The following is a 22592-nucleotide window of genomic DNA, read 5'->3' on the forward strand; positions in this document are numbered from 1 at the left end:
GGCTAGAGAAGGCGGCGGGTCTGCGCCGCGGCCCCGGGGACGCAGAGGATACCAACTGTGTGGCCCGGCAGTCGGACTGGCCGGGGTTCGGAGGCCGGGAGGACAGGGGTTTCGGCCGCAGGCCAGCGGACGAGTGAGGATGCTGCCGCGGACGGCAGCCAGCAGGGTGGTGGCCACGGGGACCGAGAGCGGGGCGCGTGAGAAAGTCGCCGGCTGATCCGAGAAGGGAGCCTGGATGCCAAGGAGGCCGTCGTGGACAGCTGGGTGGTATTTAGAGAAGATGGTATTTATTTTTGTGGACAGTATTTTGCGGGGGTGGGCAAGGACGAGGGGATACGTAGAAAAAAACAACTGGAGAGATTTGCTTTTGAGTATGTATTTTCACGGAGCTTGGGAAGGAAAGATGAAACGGTTCTCACTTCGTCGCTGGTGGAAAAAGCCAAAAATGTGACCTGAAGTTTATCAGGGCAATGCTGGCCACCTCTTAGGAAGCAGTGTCAGTAATTTAAGTGACACTACAGCATTCTGGAGTTTTATTGAAGATTTCATGCTGTTGACACTTTTGGAGCATGTATGTGTCAGGCACTGTTCTAGGTGCTGGAGAAATAGCAATGAAAACTTTGAATTTATGCAGGTTGAATTCTACCTGAGGAAGTAGTCAACTAGAAAATAAAAGTATAAATAGTGAAACACAGTGAAGCTGTGTTGAGGTATAATGTGCGAGGGTGGAAAGTTGGGGATTATTTTAAGTAACATTTTAGGAATTCTCTGTGAGATCACGTGAAGCAGACTTAGGAAACTATGTGAATATCTGGGGAAAGGCCGTCTAAGGAAGGGGACAGGAAAGTCCAGAGATAGATAGTGCTTGATGAATCTGAGGCTTTGCTAGGCCAGTGTGACTGGAGAAGGCGCAGTGAACAAGGGAGAGTGTAAGAGGAGGTGGGGAGGATACCAGAGGCCCAGATAAGCCATCGGAGGAACTTTGGATTTATTCCGTGTAACAGGAAACCATTGAAGGGGTTTGAGCAGGAGTGACATGGCTGAGCACATTCTGACAATCACTGGTTGGTGGTGGGGCTAGAGGGAACACAGGGAAACCAGTGAGAAGGCTGTTGGGACAGTCTAACCTCCCACAATTATCTAGCCTTTCTATAAGGCATGTTTTGAGAGCCTAGTGATTCTAAGATAAGGGTTCTGGATGCCATGCTAAGGACTTTGTATATTGTTCTTTTCAGGTATATGAGGATAATATATTTATGGAGCACTACTTACGTATTGGGCACTTTTATAAGCACTCTACATTAGTATCTAATGTGATCCAAAGCTGGGACGTTTGCACTATAACCCATATGGAAACTGAAGCACCAGCCTGCTGTCTTGCCCATGGTCACATGTCTGCTATATGGAATCAGGAGTCCTGCTGATAAAGGAAAGGTGCAAAGGCTGTCCTTGTTTACTTGTTTCCCAGGATGACTGAGATTTGACATACAAGGGCCCAAGGCTTCCAAAACTCCTGAAAAGTAGTGAAACCTCCGTTTGTCTTTCCCATTTCTCTTGCTGCTTTCCCCAGCACATTTTACCAGTTTTGAGTTACACATCCATCTTAGGCTTCAATACACTTTGTTCTTCCTGTCCTGTGCCTTCCTTCTGAGTCTTTTTTTGCTGCTATCATTTTCATGGATTTTCTACCCATCTCTTCTGCCTCTTTTAAAAAAAGAAATATGTGAAGGGAAAGGAGGAAATGGGTTTAAGGGAGAGATAGTAAAAATCAGTGTCTGAGGATACAATTAATCCAGTGTTTGAGTCCCCCTTTGCCTGTTCTAACTCCACGAGTTCGACCTTACTGGTCACACAGAGTCCACAGGGAATCTTCTTCAATGCCACCCATACACATCTTCTGTTCCCATCATTTCTTGATCCCACCTCTCCCAGTGGAAAGTTTCCTTCCTTCTACCTGTGCCCAAATCTTGTTTTACCACATTGAGCTGCCCATGCCCTCATTTCTGCACCTTCAGAGCCTCCACACCTCTTCTTTTCAGTGATCATGCAAACACACTCTGGGCAGTTTGTTCATTGGCTAAATCAACACCTTTCTCAAACCATTTTCTTTGCCTACCTCTACTATGGAAGCGGGAAGAGCTAAATACTTATTTTCTCAGCCTCCTTTGCTAGTAGCCCCCATCTAACACAGCTGTGGCCAATGAGATGTAGACAGAAGTCTGCTGAGGGGCTTCTGGGAAACCTGTTGTGATGAAAGGCACAGATATTGTTGCTGCTCTCCACCCCCATTCATTCTGCCTTGAATGCACATATTTTACTTGAATCTATAACAGCCACCAAGTGCCCATGATGGAAAAGCCATAAAACCCAAGGATTTGAATTATTTTTATCTCTGAATCAATGTCAACCACCTCAAGCTTTGTTACAAGAGAAAAATAAATCTCTTATTTTCTTCTAAGCCACTGTTAACTGGTCTCTAGTATTTGTAGCCAAAGGCTCTTCTGTATGCCCTCTCTCAAACCCAATCTCTTAGTTATCCTTCTAAATCTCTCTGTTCTCAGTCAACTATTAAGTCCTTTTTAACATTTAGCTCATTCTTCAACCCACTAAAATTTAGAGAGTTTATCAATAATCAACAAAGACCATTTTCTATTTTTACCTTACTTTAATCCTCTGTAGCATTTGAAAATACTCAGTATTCCTATCCCTATGCTAAAATTCTTTTACTTCTGTGCCACCACCTTCTCCTGATTTTTCTGTTTTTCATTTTTCTTTTGGCTGTTGTGTTCTGTTTCTACTGATTCAAGTTCTTCCACTTCCCATTCAATGACAGTATCCCCAAAGTACCCATTATCACTGTCCTACTTATACTACTGCCTATCAGGAATCTTCACGTGGATACAAACTTAAAATGTCCCCAGACTGAACTCATCATTGGTCACAGAATCAGTCAACTTCATGTATTCTTAATTATGGCATCCCATCTATCCAAATAAATTCAAGTGCCCACATTTAATATACCTAGATTCTGCCTCTTTACCGCTTGAATTACTCTTTTCATCTCCTATCCCATTGCCAATTTCTTAGTTTAGCCCTTGGAAACAAAGAATATATCTTACTTATTTTGATTTGCTAATGATGTCTACCACATATTTAGCACTTACTAAATGTGTGTGAAATGAAATTGTCTTTATGATCATAACTATAGATCTATAAAATCTCCCTATGAATGTTTTAAGTTGCAAAGATTTTGTTAAGTCACATTTTCATGTCTATTAGTGTTTAGCCTCTTCTCCTTTCCACCTAGTGTATGATACCTGTGTATTTAAAGTACTAAGGTACATAAAGTATACCTATGTGCTTAAGCTTATTGTTTTCTAAATAATTAGCATTTAATGACTATTAATTGAGAACTCAAAACAGCATGTTATTGCATTAAGATTTGTGTATTCCATTGCCTGGTAGCAACCACCTATATTTTAGGGGAGAAAATAATGCAGGGGGAGGAGGACCGACATGGAAGGATAATAGGATTTGGGAGAGGTAGAGAATTTTAACTCAAAGTATCCAAGGAAACTAGATAGTGGAAAAGGAGCATCTAGATAACATATATGATGTGTTAAAAGATCAAGGATCTCCCAGCATTCAGTATATTTACAGCTTTATAGCATTTTAGAGCTAATAGGGATCTTGGAGACCTTCCAAATCGAAATTCCCTCGTTTACTAAATAAGGACACTGTGACCTGGTGAAAGTGGTGACTTGTCCAAGTTAGTGGCTGATCAGTACTGTGTACCAGGTCTTTGGGCTGTCCTGTTAAGCACTCCCACATTCTTTCTCCAACGTAAAGTCTCTGATGTCCAAAGTATCTGCAGTATGATACAACAGGACTTACCTTCAGCACAAATCATCATTACCTACTTAAACCTTCTGATACAAATTTTGCTTTCTGGATTAAGATTTCCCTGCTTGTATGTGGTTTCTCTGCAGTGTTCTGTAGTATCTGATTGAGTACATAATCCATCAACCAAAAGATTGCTACAGTTGCCACATTTATTGGGTTTCTACATTGCTTGACATGTCTGATTATCACTGAAGAGTTTAATCATGGTGCAGGACCCAGTGAAAGCTTTCCTCATGTATGTGTTCTCTGATGTCGTGTCAGGTTTGTACTCCGACTGAATGCTTTTCCACATTCGTTACACTGATAGGGTTTCTCTCCTGTGTGAGTTCTCCGATGCACTATAAGAGATGAATTCTTAATGAAGGCTTTTCCACACTGATCACATTCATAGGGTTTCTCACCAGTATGAATTCTTTGATGTTCAATAAGGTATGCACTCTGGCTGAAAGCCTTTCCACATTCATTGCATTCATAAGGTTTCTCTCCAGTGTGAATAACCTGATGTACAGTAAGGGATGAACGTCCAGTGAAGTGTTTTCCACATACCATACACTCGTAAGGTTTCTCTCCAGTATGAATTCTCCGATGTTGAGTAAGAGATGAATTCTTACTGAAAGCTTTTCCACACTGATTACATTCAAAAGGTTTTACTCCCGAATGGAGTCTCTGATGTTCTATAAGGTATGTACTTTGGCTAAAGGATTTCCCACATTTGTTACATTTGTAGGGTTTTTCTCCAGTGTGATTACGCTGATGCAGGGTAAGAGTTGAGCTCTTGCTAAAGGCTTTTCCACACTCACGGCATTCATAGGGCTTTTCTCCAGTGTGACTTCTTTGATGTACAATAAGATGCATGCTTTGACTGAAGGCTTTTCCACATTCATTGCACTCATAGGGTTTTTCTCCTGTATGAGTTCTTTGATGCACTGTAAGATTCATACTTTGGGTAAAAGCTTTCCCACATTCATTACATTTGTAGGGTTTCTCTCCAGTATGAATCCTTTCATGTTGAATAAGGGATGAGTTCTTACGGAAAGCTTTTCCACACTCTTTACACTGATAGGGTTTCTCTCCAGTATGAGTTCTTTGATGAACAGTAAGGTTCATGCTCTGACTGAAGGTTTTCCCACATTCATTACATTTGTAGGGTTTCTCTCCAGTATGAATTCTTTGATGTACAGTAAGGGAGGAGCGTTCAATGAAGTGCTTCCCACATACATTACACTTATAGGGTTTCTCCCCTGTATGAATCCTCTGGTGCTTAAGAAGGGATGAACTCTGGCTGAAGGCTTTCCCACATTCACTACATTCATAGATTTTCTTTCCTACTAACATTCTTTGAGTTTTAATTAATTCAGAGTTTTGTTTAGTGTCTTTTCTATATGAATTCCAATTATGGGGTCTTTTTCCCACAGGAATACTTTGTTGTGTATCAAGGATTGAACCCTGACTTGAACATCTTTCAAAATCATCATTTCCACATGCTGCCCTCTCAGTGAGGGTTTCCTTATGGGTAACTGCCACTTGACTCAGATGTCTATCCTGGTTTTTCTGTTGCCCCTCTAACCAATGATCAGGTTCCCACATTTCCCCTAAAGAAGAATGCCAGACACCTTTTTCCATTATGACCCCACAGGATAAATCTTCAGTAATGTTGGTCTTTGTAGTTAATTCTTTAGTTTCAAGTCTTGTCTCCCAGTCTGAAAAAAAGTAAAAGTTCAAATGCACACTGGTTTCTGTTCTGGGACACTAAAAACTGTATAGGAGTGAAGGAATGAAACAATAAGAAACACTCGACAGCTTTCAAAGTTCTCCCTACAATTAGGAAGAAAATTGAAAGGGCAGGAAATAACAGTGAGCCAGTCCTTAAATAATAGGGGAGCTAGAAGCAGGGTAAGCCGAGGAAAGAGTGAACCTGTACAGGAGGGATGGACCCTGAAATCACTGACCACTAGACAAGGCTGAATAATGAAGATGGAACCAAGGGAAAATATACAGATGAGCTGAGATTGGAAGAGGGAGGTTAGAAAGCCCACAACATTGACCCTGGTATTCTTGCCAGCAGTTTCTTCCTCCGGCAGTGCTGCCTATAATTCTGACACTAAATCTTCATAAAACATCACAGTGTGACACACTGAAAATGTTGACCTGAATTCAGACAAACTTAGGTTCAAATCTTAGCCATTAACACTTAGCACCTGAACTAGTTACTTGTTTCTCTGGGTCTGAGTTTTCACAGATATAAAATAAGGATAAAAATCTTATAAGGATTAAGTAAGATAATGCATATACACTACCCTTAGGGAACATATTTGTCTGGAATATAACATAGCAGAACATACTTGAAGCTTAAACTTTTAAGGCAGGGTGAAAAAATCTAAAAGCCTCCCCTTGCTCCCCAACTTTAAGCAGGCTGTAATTTTCTCACTCTCTTTAGGTAAGAGAGTCCTAAAAGATCTTATCCTTTCCTAAATATCCATTCCTTAAAGATGAGAACTGGCGGCAGGGGCGGGCAAGGGAGAATCTATTAAACTGCTTGAGATGGGGCTGAAGGAAAGACTCTGTAGCCACTCAGACTATCTTCTTCTCAGATCCCATTTCTTATTCCAGACAAAATGCCCTGGAGGCAGTGAGAGGCAGGGGACAGGAAACTGCAATCTGAGAATCAGCTTGTCAGCTTGATCAGAATTACTGGAGCAGAGATCAGCAATTAACCAATAAATCAGAAACCTTTTTGGAAGAAGGCTTTTCTGTGAAGCAGGTATACATTAACTGGACCCCCTTCTTCCAGCCAGACTGCTTATGTAAAAGAAGAGAAAAAGTGGAAGGCTCAGAAGGCTCCACCTCTAAAACACACATACCATCAGGCAGCCTCAGAGAGAACCCATCCAGTCAACTGAAACATCAGCGGGCAACAATGAACCGGAGCCTGCCTCTTGCCCACCAGGTGTACTATATCATATCCAGCTACCAAGTAGAGTTCTCTGAGGGCACTCAAAGTGCTACTCCATAAACAATATAAAGGCAAAGGGGGATCCTGTTACACAAAGTCCAGACAGAACTGCACCCATTCAAAGATAAATGAGACACAGAAAATACCAAATTTGGGGACTATGTAGAGGTTCGTGAAATAAAATTTTTAAATATTAAACAGTAAGAAATAAAAAACAAATGGGAGAATGAACTTTGGAAGAATAATGTTTCCACTCATCAAAAAGAATCAAAAAGGAAAGTAAAAAAAAAAAGTTACATACCAGGAGAAGATATTTGTAACATATAAGCTACAAAGAACAAGAACCCAGACTAGGAGAACACCATCTGTGGAACACTAATTAAGCCCACTAAAAAAATGGGCAAGAGCAGGCACTTAAGGGAAACCTGAATGGTGAGGAAACAAGCAAAGGCAACAATCAGCATTAACCAAAAGAAGACTGATTAATGCTCCAATTAGATACTGTTACCACCACCCACCTGGGTAGCAAAATGTAAAAATTCAGACTGACAGCCTCAGATGTTAGAAAGATGTGCAGAATGGGAACTTTTACACACTGCTGATGGGTGTGTCATTTGGTTCTGGTATGTGAAAAATGGGTTCACACTATCTAGTAATGCAGACTGGGCAAACCCACTAGTAGGTACATATACTTAGTTAAATCTACCCGGCAAAGGTATACCACAGTTCAAAACTTTAAAGGAACATTGTGCACAACAGCAAAAAACTGACTGAACCCAAATGCCCACCAATAGGATGGATAACTAAATTGTCAAATATTTATATAATAGAATAACTGAAAATGGCAAATAGCTATGGACTTCATGTGACACTAAATCTTCATAAAACATCACAGTGTGACACACTGAACATGTTGACCTGAATTCAGACAAACTTAGGTTCAAATCTTAGCCATTAACACTTATCACCTGAACTAGTTACTTATTTCTCTGGGTCTGAGTTTTTACAGATATAAAATAAGGATTTTTTTCCAAACTCATATGCTGAAGCCTAATCCCCAATGGGATAGTAATGGGAGGTGGGGCTTTTGGAAGGTCACTAAATCACGAGGGTAAAGCCCTTGTAATAGGATTAATGCTCTTATAAGTGACACTATGAGAGAGCTTGTTTCCTCTCTCTCTGCTCTCCATCAGGTCAGGATACAGGGAGAAGGCAGCTGTCAGTGAACAAGGAGGGCCTCTCAGCAAGAGCCCTACTACGCTGGCATCCTAATTCTCAGACTTCCAGCCTCTAGAAGTATGGGAAGCAAATGTTTGATGTTTAAGCCACCTAGTCTATGGTATTCTGTTAGAGCAGCCTGAACTAAGACAGTGAACATTAATGAACTAAAGCTACACATATCAATATGAATAAAATAATTTAAGCTAAGTCATATAATATATATAGTGTCTATTTACATAAAGTTTAAAGACAGACTAAAACTAAATATATTGTTTAGAGGTTCATTTACGGATGGCAATACTATAAAGAAAAACAGGAAGGGAATTCTCACAGAATGAGAACAGTGGTTATGTTTTGGGTAGAGGTAAAAGGATGTGAATGAGGAGTGCGTGCAAAGCATTTCTAAGATTCTAACAATGTTCTGTTTCTGAATCTGAGTTTCAGTGCCTGGGTGTTGGCTTTCTTTATTATTCATCCGCCTTTATGAATTATAAAGAGAAACAGTAGGGTGTAATGGTTAAGATGACAACTCTGGAGCCAGACTACCTGGCTCCAGCACTACTGGCTGTGTGACCTTGGGCCTCACTTCACCTCTCTGTGCTCCAGTTTCCTCCTGTGTTAAATGCTACTTATTGCATAGTGTTGATATAAGAACAAAAATTAGTTAATATTTATAAAGGGCTTACAAGGGTATGTAGATTTTTGCTCTATAGTAATTCATTTTATACACATTCTTCTGTATATATGACATTTTAAAAATGGGAACAAAATATTTGCTATTTTGGAAAATAATCATTTTCAGTTGAAATATTATATACTACAAAAGACTCAGTAGTAAGATTCAGTACATATTCATGGAATTTTGAGATCTAACTTAAAAGTTAATTCTGAAGATTTGCTGTTTAAGAAGAAAATAGGTTACCTACGAATTTTAAAAACTGGCCTAAGATATCTCTCCAGGAACATGGGAAGCCAAAAAAGAGTGGAGTCATGTACAAAGGATGGAGGACTGGTGTGACTCAAAAATTCCACATGGCCAGAAATCTACACATGTATTGAGAAAACCGAAGCATATTCTTAATGATCAATATATGACATATGTTCAACCTCATGGATGCTTCAAAAGCATTCGATAATACCAAGCATCCAATCCTGATTTGAAAACAAAAATATTAACAAAAATACTATCAAACAAAAAATAAAACACTAAAAGAATTCACAGTGACAACGGAATCACAGCATGATGCTCAGTACTACTCCTGTATTTAATACTGTTCCAAAAGTGACCAACTGAGAGGAAATTTTATTTTTCCTACAGTACATGACAGTCTCCCTGGAAAACATAAAATTGTTAGGGTGGCCTTACTCATAGTTAGTGAAGTGTTGAGGGCTTAGAACTTGAGAACTAAGGATCAAAAACTGTAGCTCTTACAGGATCGGACAGCCTTTCAGACCCTGACCATTTTGTCTCTCATTAAATTAATGATCCTCTAATGTGCATAGTAACCACAATAAGGGCTCAATGACTGTCACTGCTGTCATCACCATTACTAGTGTTACTAGTGTATGTTAAACAATATACAGCTCTCTCTTCTTTTTTTCCTAAACCTGACTTTCGTGTGAGAGCCCACACTCCCTACTCTCTTATCATCTTGGAATGCCTAGTTAACTTGTGGGATGTATATAATTTTGGTGCCTGTCAGGACAGGAGCAAGAGTTCCCAGATCCAGTGGTCCTGAGGAAGCACAGATCCTTCAGTGTTTACTGCCAGTACCTGCTACAATAGAGGCCAAGAGCCTGCAGAGGGTGGGGTGGGTGTGGTGCTTGGGCAGCAGGTCTTGCCTTTTCTGGGGCAAGTTGATTTCTTTCTTTCTTTTCTCCTTTTACATTTCTTCCACCCCTTGCGCAATAGTTCAGCTACTCCTGCACAGCCAGATGATTTCAGTGTGCACCCAACTGGAATTCCTACTTACATTTGCCACTTACAGTGCATTATCTGTCGAGCAGCCGGATCTTCTGAACACAGTAAATCATTCATTAAGTATTTATTGAGCCAGGCACTGTTCAAGGATACAGCAACAAACAAATCATATTTCTGCCTTCAAGGAATTTATATTTTAGTGAGAGGAACAAGGGCAATCAACACAGCAAGTAAAATACTTAGTTTTTAAGAGGTATACTTTATGGAAAAAACAAAAGCAATAAAATGAAAACAGGAACATGACTGGGAAGGGAAGGTTTGTAATTATAAATAGTCATCAGGAAAGGCCTCACTGAAAAGCTGACACTGAAGCCAAGACTTTAGGGGCTGAGGAAAGTCAAAGGATTGTCAAAGGGAGAGCGTCCCAGCAGGAGCCACCAGGGCTGAGGCCCTGAGGCAGGGGGCCCAACCTGTAAGGATGAACAAGCTTTTTGGGTACTCCTACATTTATTATAGTCTTTTAGATCAGTTTTCCTACTAATGGAAGCAGAGATACATGTCTGTACTAAACATTAGCGAGGCTGACATTAGCATGAAGGTAGACAGGGACTCTGTGATAGTATATAAACTTTCTGTGTGTACAAATGTATATATTCACACACACAGGTAGTCAGTCACCCAGTACCTCTCTGAGAATGATACAACAAAAGCAAACAACAGGTTTCTGTGTTTAATGGTAATTAGGATTAACTTTTCAGAGGGCTTAAAATGGTATAGAATCCCTAACTATACCTTACTTTTAAGACATTGTTTGATGATAGACTTCCAACATTTTTATACATGTTCTTAACTTCTGTTTGTTTCCTTTATAACTAAACATCATGATGTAAGTCTAATGACCATGGATTAAAGGCTAAAAATTCACTGCTTTCCCCATTACTAATTCCCATCTTTGTTCAACATTAACACATTTACTAGCAATATTGTCTCTAGAAATATTTTCTATTCAGCTTTTATAAGATAGGAACAAAAACTGAGGAAGTATTTCAACAACTGTCTACACATGAAAAAATTTAGTACAGAAAAAGAAAACATCTAAAAGGAAAATTAGTCCAGGATGTAGAGATTCTCTTTTTTAGTAGATATATTAGGAAATAAGTAACGGCAAAGAAAGGGAAGAAAATTATGATTATTTTTAGAATTAACATTAAACTCAAAGATAAAACCAAACCAAACCAAACCAAAAACCTGTGTTCAACTTCTGGCACGTCATTTCACCTCTCTGAGCCCATCATTTCCACTTAAAAAGGAGCTGATAGTACCTACCCCGTAGGATTGTTGGGATGAATGAATCAGATGATGCCTGGGGAAGAGCAGAGCATAGCGCTCCATCGATACTTTCTTGTCCTGGCATCAGACAGGTTAAGATTAAACGGTAGCTTCATCTGGCAGTGACATCGGAGAAAATATGGGAAGAACAAGATGCAGAGTTTGCACACCATCATGTTTTCTGGGCTCCATCTCTTGCTCTGCTTTTCTGGGTCTTTAGTTTCTCCTCTCTGTTCTTGCAAATACTCTCAAGTCCCTTCTTTGGTAAGTAAATCAGAGGCACTCTAGCTCTGACTTCTTTCAGTTCTTGCTCTTTCTTCTCTTTCCTCCACAGTGAGCCTGGCTGAAACGACAATCTGTACTTTAAAGTGTTTACCTGTTTACATCCTCACCCTTCCCCCCACTGCACCTTTCCCTCCACACCCAAAGTGCTCTTTCTGGGCCACAGGCCACTTCACTGCAGCTAAGGCCACAACATGTTCCCTTTCCTCCTGGCACCGCTGCACTCTCCCTCTGCTCCTTCCCTTCCCTTGGCCCAGCTCCCCCTGAGTCTCTTCTCCTCCTCTGACTGCTCTTTCGGCCACCTTTGCTTGGGCCCCCATCAGATACTGTTCTTTAGTGTCCCATCCTTGCTGCTTTGCCCTTCTCATTCACTCTTCTGGATAATTAACAGTATTCACGGAAATGAGTGTCACAAATATGGTCATAACTCTCAAATCTAAATTTTCACCTGATTTCTAAAAATTCTACTTGATGTTCAGTAGTCACTCAACAAACATTAAATACCTAGTCTGGAAAGCAATGTGCTAGGCAGGGGATACACAGAAAAGTAAGCTCCATCATGACAGTTCACTGAGTCTACCTACTAGTGGCTAGACAGACATTCAAAGAGACAAGGAAGATACAGTGTGAAGTGCAGTCATAAACAAGCAAAGAATCTTCAGGATTCAGCCCAGAGGAGAAGTCTGAAGACAGGTAGGGAAGGGGAGAGAAAAACAGTATCAATGATACATGTGTTTACCTCTTCTGCCTCCAGAAAACCAACCAGAATGACAGTGGGACAGTGAAAAAGGCATATACAAACCTACTAAAATAAGCTAGAGACCAAGGGAAAAAATGCTGCATATACACACACACAGAATCAAACCAAAAAAATCAGTAAATATCCTCATACAGACAAGAGAAGTTAATGTGTGCATTTAAAAAGATTGATATTAAAAAGGAAGGAACACTCAGAGAATAAGCTCATAGAAATAAAAAAATACGATAATGAATTTTTTCACAGGATTTAAAGACAAAGTTTAAGGACATTTTCCCATCTCACACTCTTCCCTTCAAACAATGCCCTGCAATCCACCACAGGGTCTTTGCACCTGCTGTTCCTGTGCCATGTTCTCCAACGTTGCCCACCACTTTGAGTATCTGCTCAGCAGTCACCTTGAAGGAGGGGCCCTCCCTGATCTCCCCTACAGAACAGCACTCTGGCTAACTGACCTAGTTCCCTATGCTGCCACCTTTTTGCACACAGCACTAGGACTCTGCTGTTGGTTCCCTCCCTGCCTCTCACTTTTCCTCTCCCTTCTCCCTCCCTGCCATCTTTCTTTATTAATTTATTATCTCCCTCAGTAGACTATCAGCTCCATGGGAAGACTGCCCATTTTGATTATTGCTATATTCCCAGTGCTAGGAACAGGGCTTAGTGCTCAAAAAAAATCTGTCAAATAAATAGGTTGTTTACTTAAGAATAAACACAAATAATAGTCATCAAAGCCACAGAAATCTATAATAAAGGCAATTAAAGTTATCCCCTTAAGGGATCATTTTATACCTAATAAATTAGTATTAAAAAAAATCCAAACTTTAACAGTATGTAGCAAAAGCCATAAAAATGTATCTATTCTCTTGACTTGATCCTTCTAGAATCCTTTTCTTTAGAAAGCTTCCTAGAAACCAGCAGTAGTGTTTGTAAGATGATGTTTTTTTGCTCAATGTCCTTTTACTGATATCTTCTATTGCTTTATACTTAACATACACTATCCAGATATCAAAAAACATTGCCTATTTCTTTAAAACTGCATAACAAGAGTTGGTGCTCAACACTTGCACATTGAGTAAAGTCAGTGATAATCGCTAAGAGAGAAATTTCACTTGTGATGCAAATTAGAAGCCAGATAACAAATTAAGAAGCATTAAATGTTTAGAGGAAAATGAGATTGAATAGTAGGAGATGCAGATTACAAATTTCAGAATGAGAAAAATTCTTAAGATGTAAGGTTACTAGTCAAAATAAGTTATTTAACAATCTTTTTCTCATTTGTTTTTAAATGAAGACTGTATAAAGCATCGCTACAACACAGGAAGAGAAATGTTCGTTTCCTTTAAAAGGTGACAAATACTTAAATGAATACAGGAAAGGAAGCTATGAATATAGGTTATTATGGCTGAGAAGACAAACTGAGAACATAAAGGGAATACAGTAGAGGGAGATAGAAAGACAGAGATTCAAAGTACAGATGAAGACAGAAGAGGAAATAACTGCCAGCATTTACTGAATGTTCAGTATGTTCCAGGTGATCAGTAAGTACTGCAAATGTAGTAATTCATTTAATTCTCCTCAGGTATGAGCTCCTCCCAGGGAAGGACCTATGTAGCCTGAGGGAGGATGAGTGACGTTGAGGGAGTATGATGTGGACACATCTGTGAGGTTGCACATCAGTTGGTGCAGGTAACTCCAAGACACCTGGGGACCTCTGAAATTACTGCTGCCCAAGATGACAAGCCCTTGCAGCCTGACACTTTCCTGGAGAGATGCTCCCTGGAAGTTCCTTTGTCATCTGGCTCAGTTCTTGTTCCAGCTGAGAAATCACCTTTGGTTTGGAAAGTGGATGCTCTGCTCAGGAGGAAAGGTACTAAATTTGGATTCTGAACTGAATATGAAAACCACTCTCAGCACATCCATTCCCCTCCAGGGCTTCTGAAACAAAGGTTTCCGTTTTCCATTCTCTTTACAAAAGACCTTTCACCTTGCAAGAGAGGACACCAAGCAACTACCCTGAAACAATGCCCTATTAATATCAGGATTGCAAGTCCAAACTGATGCACTGGAGGTTGTGTAAGATGTCAAAACGGGGGATAGATGCAATGGGTAGGTTTGGAATTAGAAGGACAGGTTCTTACCCAGCGGAACCAGGTTCCTGTAGTCTTCCAGCATCACTTTCCCATCCAAGTTCCTCTGGGCAGAATCTAGAGGAGTCCACTCCTCCTAAGTGAAATCCACAGACACATCCACGAATGTCAGACTCCTGAAACTATAAATTCCTCCTCAACAAAGGGTTATGGAAATAAAATTCTCTGAAGAAAGTGAAAAAGCAAACAATGAACAGGGACAGGATAAAGAGATCTGTGTGAGAAAAATGTGTTTTCCTCCTAAAGAAACTAAACACCTGCAACAAAAATAGGTTATTGTCATGAAATGATCAGCAGTAAACACAACCTAGAAAGAGCTTCACCATTTAAGGACAGGCAGAGGGGTATAAGGGAGCACTAGGGAAAGTACTGAAGGCTCTAGATTACCACTGGAGAAGAGCAGGTGGCGTTCTGATCACCTCCTGTTCACTCCATTGGGAAGAAGTGGTCCCCACCCTAAATAGCACATGATGACCGAACAGATGATGCCCAGCACTGGACAGGTGAGACTGACAGCAGTTTATCAGTCATGTATCCTTCAGGCTAGGGGACGAGGACACTGCATGCCATGCAGGGCTACTCGGGAGCCAGCAGGGGTTGTGGGCAACAGGCTTTGTAGTGACAAGAAGGAGAGGAGACCTTGATTACTGTGGGAAGACGTAATTGGCTTGTTCTGTTGTGCCCAAAGTCGCGAATCCCAGAAGACCACCAAGGAGCTAACACCGAAAGAGCCTTTATTCAAGCTAGCTCGAGCTCAATCTCTCATCAGCACCAACGCAGTGGCAAGAAGCCAGAGAAAAGAGAGCGAGTTTCAAAAACAAAGGTTTTATGGGGTTCTAGGGCGGTTGGTGGGGTGATGGTCGTGGCTCTGACTGATTGGCTGGGTTTAGGGGTAGTTGGTGGGGTGATAAGTCGTGGCTCTGGTCAATTGGCAGGGTCTAAGGTGGTGGGTGGCCTCCTTGCTGACTGGAGAGGAGACCAAGCTCCGATTGGCTGAAACAGGATCTGGGTCCTGATTGGCTGAGGTAGGATCCAGGTCCCAATTGGCTGAAATAGAATCCGGGAGCTTGCCCTTTCAGTTCAAACAAGTTCATGGACTGGTGGGGAGGTGAAACCTGTTAGGTTGAGGACTGGGGGTGGTGCACCTGCTCAGGCTGATGAGGAGCTCTCTGGGTGGGCAGCCACGCTGCTGGGTGGGGGGATATCTAGGGAGGATGAGGGAACTCATGGCTAGGTCTTTGGAGCCCTGTGAGGCTCAGAGTTATCAAGGCAGCACATGGAATGTCAGGCTTTCTAATATAGGTGGGAAACCCAGTTAATGGGAGAAGCATGTGCAAACAGGATAAATCCAGAATGTGGTTGGTCTATGAGAGAACCAATAAGTCACCTGGTTTGACGTGAAAATGGCATTCCAAATTTATGAGTCCATTGCAGCCTTATTCTCTAGCCCTTAGACTGGGTAAACAGCATAAGCACTCAGTATCTGTTTAATGAGTGGGATGGTTAATTTTATGTGTCAACTTGTAGAGACAAGATACTGCAGGCAAATACAGATAGAAAGAAAGCAGGGAGAACATGCATAAATTCAAGATAAGGTAGCATATATGCAGAAACAAAACATAATGTGCCTTAAGAAAAGACAACAGATCAGAAATATGACATTCTTTTTCCAAAAGTAGACCACTTTTTTTCAGTACATTTCCTTGTTAGCTGAATATTTTGGGCAAACTTAAAAGCCTGAATTCAGACTCCTATGGGCTGTACACTGGTCTTCCTCACTTCCCTAGATTGTTGTCACCTGAAATGCAGAGTCCCCCAATGTGCCCCAGAGTCTGTGTCCATTATGAACGTACTATGGGTTTCTGTGCCAGCCACAGGCTTGTGATGCAGTGGGTTAGGTAAGCACAGAAAGGAGTTTTAAAAGGCAAAAGTAAATCCTACCAATATTGTCTATAAAATGCGTATGTTGTTAATTCTTATTCATAAAGTGTATTTATTCTTAATTCCTTAAGATGTTTCTTCCTTTCTGGTTTCCACTCACCACGGGTCTTTTTCTCCCCAGCACTACATAGAGCACAGGGTAACTCATGAAATAAGCAGCTTCATGGGTTTATCTCACTCATGCAGACATTTTCTTAAACCTAAAAATACAGGCTTTTGGATACTGTTATTCTTTCAAAAGGTAGAGCATCGAGTGGAATAAGTAGGGATATTTTAAGTGATGAAAGTATGCTACTAATGAAGTTTTAGGCACCCTAGAGGCAAAAATGTCTTCAGATATAATTCTTAGCAATCCAAAAAATTTTTTTTACAGAATTACAGTCACAACAGCAACAAAGAAGGAAACACCTCAGAATACACTTAATAGGAATATGCAAGTTCCTCATGATCAACTTAACAGAAGCCATAATGAAGAGCTGAATAAAATGAATGGTAATGTTTTTACTCGATAGAAAAAATAAACATTGTAAAGATACTAGTCTTCCTTGAATTGATATAGATTTAGTGAAATTTTTAACTGTTACTATTAGAACTTAATAATAGCTAACAAAATTTGACTATAAGGATAAATGTATAAGAATAATACAGTCACCAAATTTTGAAAAGAAAAATATTTGCTTTATGAAATAACAAATTCTAAAACAACAAATGAGATGGTGTGGTACTATAGTAGAAATAGAGCAATAGAATGTAATTCAGAAAAATAAACTTGTGTGTTTAAGCATGTGTGTGTGTGTGTGTGTGTGTGTGTATATATATATATATACATACACATATCTAAACAGCTGGTCCTAAACAACATGGGAGTTGGAAGTGCTGACCCCATGGAATTGAAAATCCACATATAACTTCTAATTCCTCAAAAACTTAACTACTAATAGCCTACTGTTGACTGGAAGCCTTAACTGAAACACAAACAGTTAACTAACATATCTTGTATATATATTACATATTATATTCTTACAATAAAGTAAGCTAGAGAAAGGAAAATATCTTTTCAAATTGTTGCATGTCTCCAAAAAAATTTTCAATATATCTATTGAAAAAAAATCTGTGTTAAGTGGACCTGCACTGTTCAAACCTGTGTTGTTCAAGGGTCAACTTAAAACATGGAGACACACACACATGTATGTGTGTATATATATGTGTGTGTTTGTATACATACACTGTAGTTACATAATATATAATTATATATTTACATGTATATAATTATACATAATATATAAATATATGTGTACATATATATAAATTCAGTATATTTTAAAAGTAGCACTTCAAATCTATGGAGATTACTCAGGGGATTACATCACTTTGAATGCCCTCCCCTCAGAGGTGCCCCTCTGGCCCTGCCTAGCTAATACAGGCCCCAGGTCACACTCTACTGCCACCCTGCTATGCGGCCATCACAGCCCAGCAATGTCCTCAGTAATATTTCTGCTTCATTGCTGCCTCCCCTTTCTAGAAGATAAGGTCTAGGAGAACGGGACCGTGTCCGTCTCATTCACTGCTCTCCTCCCAGCATTGAGAACAGCTTTGCACATGGTAGGCAGGTGCTAAAAATCTGTCTAATGAAGGGATGGCAGATGAAATGCTTCACTGCACCATGTTAAATGAAATTAGATTCCCACTTCACAGTTTAAAAATGAATTCCAGACAGCTCAAGGATATAAGCTTAAAATAAAGCTAATAGACAATGCAGAAAAGTGTTTTTATAATATCTTAGGGTACAGAAAGCCTTTCATAGCATGATTCCAAAGCCAAACAAAAGCTAGCTGCATAAAACTTCAAAATGTATTTGTAGCAGGAAAAAAAAACTGACAGGGAACAATATTTGCAATTTCTGGCAAAGAACTGGTATTCACATTATATAAAAGGCTTCTTTATATATAAACACTTCAATATAAAAATGGACAAAGGATGTAAAGAGATATTTTAAAAGCTAGAAGAATGTGTATCTATAGTAATTTTTGAGGATTTAAGACCTGAAAGTATGTCTTAGAGCTTTAAAGTTTTTTTACAGCTATATGCCTCATGTTTATATTCAGAAAAATAAGCTAACACTTAAAGGCAGATACAAGTCATATCTGAGCAATTCATAGTCACATCACTGGCTATACAGGGAAGTTGAAAACATGCATGAGGAAAGAAGAAATCAGAAAGAACACTAACACTTCACTGGTATGTGTCCCAAGTCAATCAGTCTCCTCCTCAAAGGTGTCCCCATGTCAAAGACAAAGACTGAGGACCTGTTCCAGATTAAGGGAAACCCAGCAGCTGTAACAATCAATGCCAGTTGTGCCCTCAGTAGATCCTGCACCCGGTAAGGGGCATTTGTGGCCAAATATAAGTAAGGCTTGTAGGTCAGCTGACAGTATTGTAGCAGTGTAAGTTTCCTCACTTTGGCAACTGTATTTTGGTTATGTAAAACACGGGTCTTGTTCTTAGGCACATATACTGAGGGATTCAGAAGTCAAACTAGTGGTTGCTGGGGTGAGGGATGAGGACTGGAAGGGAGTGAGGACACTTTTGGGGGTGATGAAAGTGTTCTACAGCTTGATGGGAGGGGCAGTTGTATTGGTGAATAAATTAAGTCAAAATTCAATGAATTATATGCTTTAAAATAATTATTTTATGTAACATACCTGAAAAAAACCCTGCTGATTTAAAAATTCAATTACCACTATTTTAACTAAATAAAAAAAATCAAGGCCACCAACAACCAAACCACAACTTTCAATCAACCAAACTCTTCTGGACATTTCACCTTAAACCTCCCCCCTTCCCCTGAAATGAGCTCCTTCTCTCTAGTAGGTGTTTGTGCCAGTTGCCCTGCATTTTATAACTGAGCCTGATGATACTGAGGAGAGGAAGGAGTACATACAGAAGTCACACCAGTAATCCTTGTCTTAATGAAGCCCTCTTCAAACTGGTTCCTTTGATATATTTAAGAGAACCCTAAAACATGATCTCAGCACAAGTCCTGTGGGACTGCAGACAAGGTTAAGCCTAACCTTAAAAAGAAAACAAAACAAAATCTAGGGTCTACTGGGCCAAGTTCCCCTGATGTCTTATTTCCTCTTCCAGAAAAGCAACAATTCCAGGTTCTAGCAAAAACTAGCAGGCTCCACTAACAGTCTGGGTACTTAAACACATTTGTTCTTAAGGTGCATGCGCAGCCACCATGCCTGTGCCTGCAGAGATGTGACCTCTTCTAGGTCCTCCGAGAGTCCATGAGCCTGTAAGCACCAGGACCTTTGTCCTCTCACGACCCAAGAACACTTCCAAGACCTCTGCTGGCCAGGGTATCCAGCTGAATGAGAAGTGACAGCTGAGAGCCCAGCCGAGGGACCCTGAGCGGGGCTTTGTGGGAAACAATCCAACATTCAGAGATCTCAGTAGCCCCATCCTCTGTAATGAAGCCCACATTAAATAGTAGTAGGAGAAAGGTCAGAGAGAGAAGGATGAGCCCACCTGAGCTCTCAGTGGCAGAGGCCCAGCAGCCATTGCCTTCTTCTCCCTGCTGGATCCTAGGGCATGGGCGGGGTCCAGAGGAAGGAGAGCTGAGGGAAGGAAAAGAAGCTATGAGGAACAAGACTCCTGCAACAACAAAAAGCAAAATACCTACCGATGAAGCAAGTGTACAATATCTACATAAAGAAACTAATATGTATGCATCAAATTTACTTATTAAGCTTATTTAGATAAAGGAAGATGGGCAGAAAGAGACATGCCATATTCCTGGATAGGATGTCACAACATCCTAAGTTGTCACTCCTTTGAAATTAATTTCTAAACAACACATTCCTAACCAAGTTATGCCTAATAATATTTTTAAGTTAATTGTGTTATATAACAATAGCCAGGAAATTTTTGAAAGGGAATAGTGATGAGCAGAGAACTAAACCACCAGATACTACATAACCACAATAATTAGAACAGTGTTACAGGATAAGCAAAATCACTCATTCACCTATAGATATATTGTTGACTACCTACTGTATACCAGGCACCATTCCTTGGGGAGGGGGTGAATATAGCAGGAAACAAAACATGTATTATCTGCCCTCATGGATGTTATTGTCTAACAGGGAAAAGGGTCAGCGGAACAAGTATAAACCCTACAACCTAAATGATTCAAGAAAAAATATATATGTAAGAATTCATGATACGAAGAAAGTAACAATTCTCATCAATTAATTTATCAATAATTGGAACAGGGGCTTACCTTCTGGAAAAGAAGAAAAATGTGTGCATAAAATGAAACTAAAGTAACTAGGAGAAAATGCAGATGAACATTTTTTTGTGGTCACAAGGGGACTAGAAGGCCTCCTAACAATGATGTCAAAGATCCAAACATGAAAGGAGGGTTTCGTGTCTGACTATATGAAAATGTAGTATTTCTGCATAGTAAGGAAACATAACTTGTGTATCAGATACAAAGTTTAAAACAAAATGCAAATTTTATAAAAATATTAGTGTTCAAAGTGAAAATTTAAACAACCCTATCATTTGCACTTTTCAGAAAATTAGAGAATAGTAACACCCAGACCGGGTTGGGTCAATCAGGAACTCTCACATTGCAAACGTTTCTAAATTGTCACTTTCTGGAGAGAACAAGACAGGAGGTATCAAAAGACTTACAGTATGAACCAGAAACTTCACTTGGAGAAATTTATAAAATGAGACAAGAGTGCAAAGCTAAATGGCCTATATTGTTTATAATACTGAAAAAAAAAAAAAAGCCCTGAGAACACAAAGGCTAAAAGAGAGGAATATGGCACATATTTTAATTGTTTACACTCTTTAGAATGACTTAGGTAAATTTTTTTAAAATTGGTGTTAAGCAGATGTTCTCAAAATATTACATTTTTGAAACCAAATTGTTCTCCATCTTGAGAGGTACAGATAAAAATATAAAAAATCATGAATCTTACTATTCGTGCACTTTAAACCTCTTATCAGATGTATTTTATTTTTAACAGTAAAGGTTACTAACATCTCCATCTTTGTTTAAAAACAAAGCATTTTTGTTTATACATAATACGCCGACATGAAGATTTTGACAGTTCTCAAATGGTTTTTCCCTCCTCTTAATTTTCCATTTGTCCTATAGGGAACTTTTTTGTTGTTGTTGAGAAGGGAAAAAAATTGCTTAAAAAGAAGAAAACGATTCACTGAGGTGGTAATCTGCACAGGGCTGGCCTCCCCATTCCTGCGGAGATGGGTCAAGAGGAGCCCACGCCAGCATCCTTCTGGATCGGAACCACAGAGGACGGGTCCCCGACATGCGGCTTACACAAAGGGCGGCTGCTGGAGCCCGGAGAGCCCGCACCCTGGTCCAGCATCCGAGGCTTCCCAGGCGGGTCCCGGGAAAGCCGGCGGCGGGGGAGCTCAGCGTCCGCGCGGCTCCTGGAGCTTTCAGCAACCCCCGATCCCCGGGGCCCCCGCCCTCGGCGCTCCCGGGACAGGCGGTGAAAGAGTGCATCCGGGGACCCTCCCTCTCGGGGTTCCCAGGCAAGAGAGGGCGCACCTGGAGCTGGCGGCCTGTCGCTGCGCGGGGCGGGGAGGACGCGGTCCTTGGCCCACCCGCCGTCGGCCCCGCTCCTCGGGGCCTCGCGGGCCGTGTGGGTCCCTTCTGCTCCGGGCCTCCGACGACCCCGAGCGTCCCGCCGCAGCCCAGTACTCACCCGGCAGGAGCGGCGGCAGCCAGTGCGGACGCGGTTCCGCCCGGCGCCTCCGCCTGGGGGCGCCGGACCACGTTTCCCACAAGGCTGCGGGGGCGCGGCGCGGGCGTCGGAGTGCGCAGGCGCGGGCCCTGCGGGCGGGCGGGGTGGCTCCGGGAGGGCAGCTTCGCGTCGCTGAGGTTGCAGCCTCTGGACGGCTTGCGCGGTCACCTTACCCCAAAGAGGGCCCTTGTTAGAGCCAGTCGGGGCCGAACGCGTGAGAACTCTTCCGTGGCTAAGCCTCATTTTCCTCCTATAACATAAAGGGAGCCCGGAGGAGTATCCTGCGAAGTTGCCAGAACAATGAGTGGCGGTTACTGTACGCCCTCGCCACGCCCTCGCCACGCCCTCGCCA

The 22592-nt window shown here is 41.0% G+C and overlaps 1 protein-coding gene across 20 annotated transcripts; it reads right to left on the reverse strand.

Moving 5' to 3' along the window:
- Positions 1-3429: 3429 nt before the first annotated feature.
- ZFP2 (ZFP2 zinc finger protein) lies at positions 3430-22304 on the reverse strand. Of its 20 annotated transcripts, none has more exons than XM_057490429.1 (6): positions 22045-22274; positions 19986-20074; positions 14505-14635; positions 11325-11670; positions 10064-10137; positions 3430-5603 (listed from the first exon to the last, which is right to left on the reverse strand). In XM_057490429.1, exons 5-6 carry the CDS (start codon positions 10113-10115, stop codon positions 4135-4137), a joined length of 1521 nt encoding a protein of 506 aa, XP_057346412.1. In that variant the 5' UTR covers positions 10116-10137; positions 11325-11670; positions 14505-14635; positions 19986-20074; positions 22045-22274; the 3' UTR covers positions 3430-4134. The 20 variants fall into 20 exon arrangements, with proteins under 20 accessions (XP_057346412.1, XP_036748562.1, XP_036748563.1 ...); XM_057490430.1 differs by having other exon boundaries at positions 3431-5603; positions 10051-10137; positions 22045-22273; XM_057490428.1 differs by lacking the exon at positions 10064-10137 and having other exon boundaries at positions 3431-5603; positions 14505-14589; positions 22202-22304.
- Positions 22305-22592: the final 288 nt, after the last annotated feature.

The sequence above is a fragment of the Manis pentadactyla genome, chromosome 13, assembly GCF_030020395.1.
Source record: "Manis pentadactyla isolate mManPen7 chromosome 13, mManPen7.hap1, whole genome shotgun sequence".
Classification (NCBI taxonomy): Eukaryota; Metazoa; Chordata; class Mammalia; order Pholidota; family Manidae; genus Manis; species Manis pentadactyla.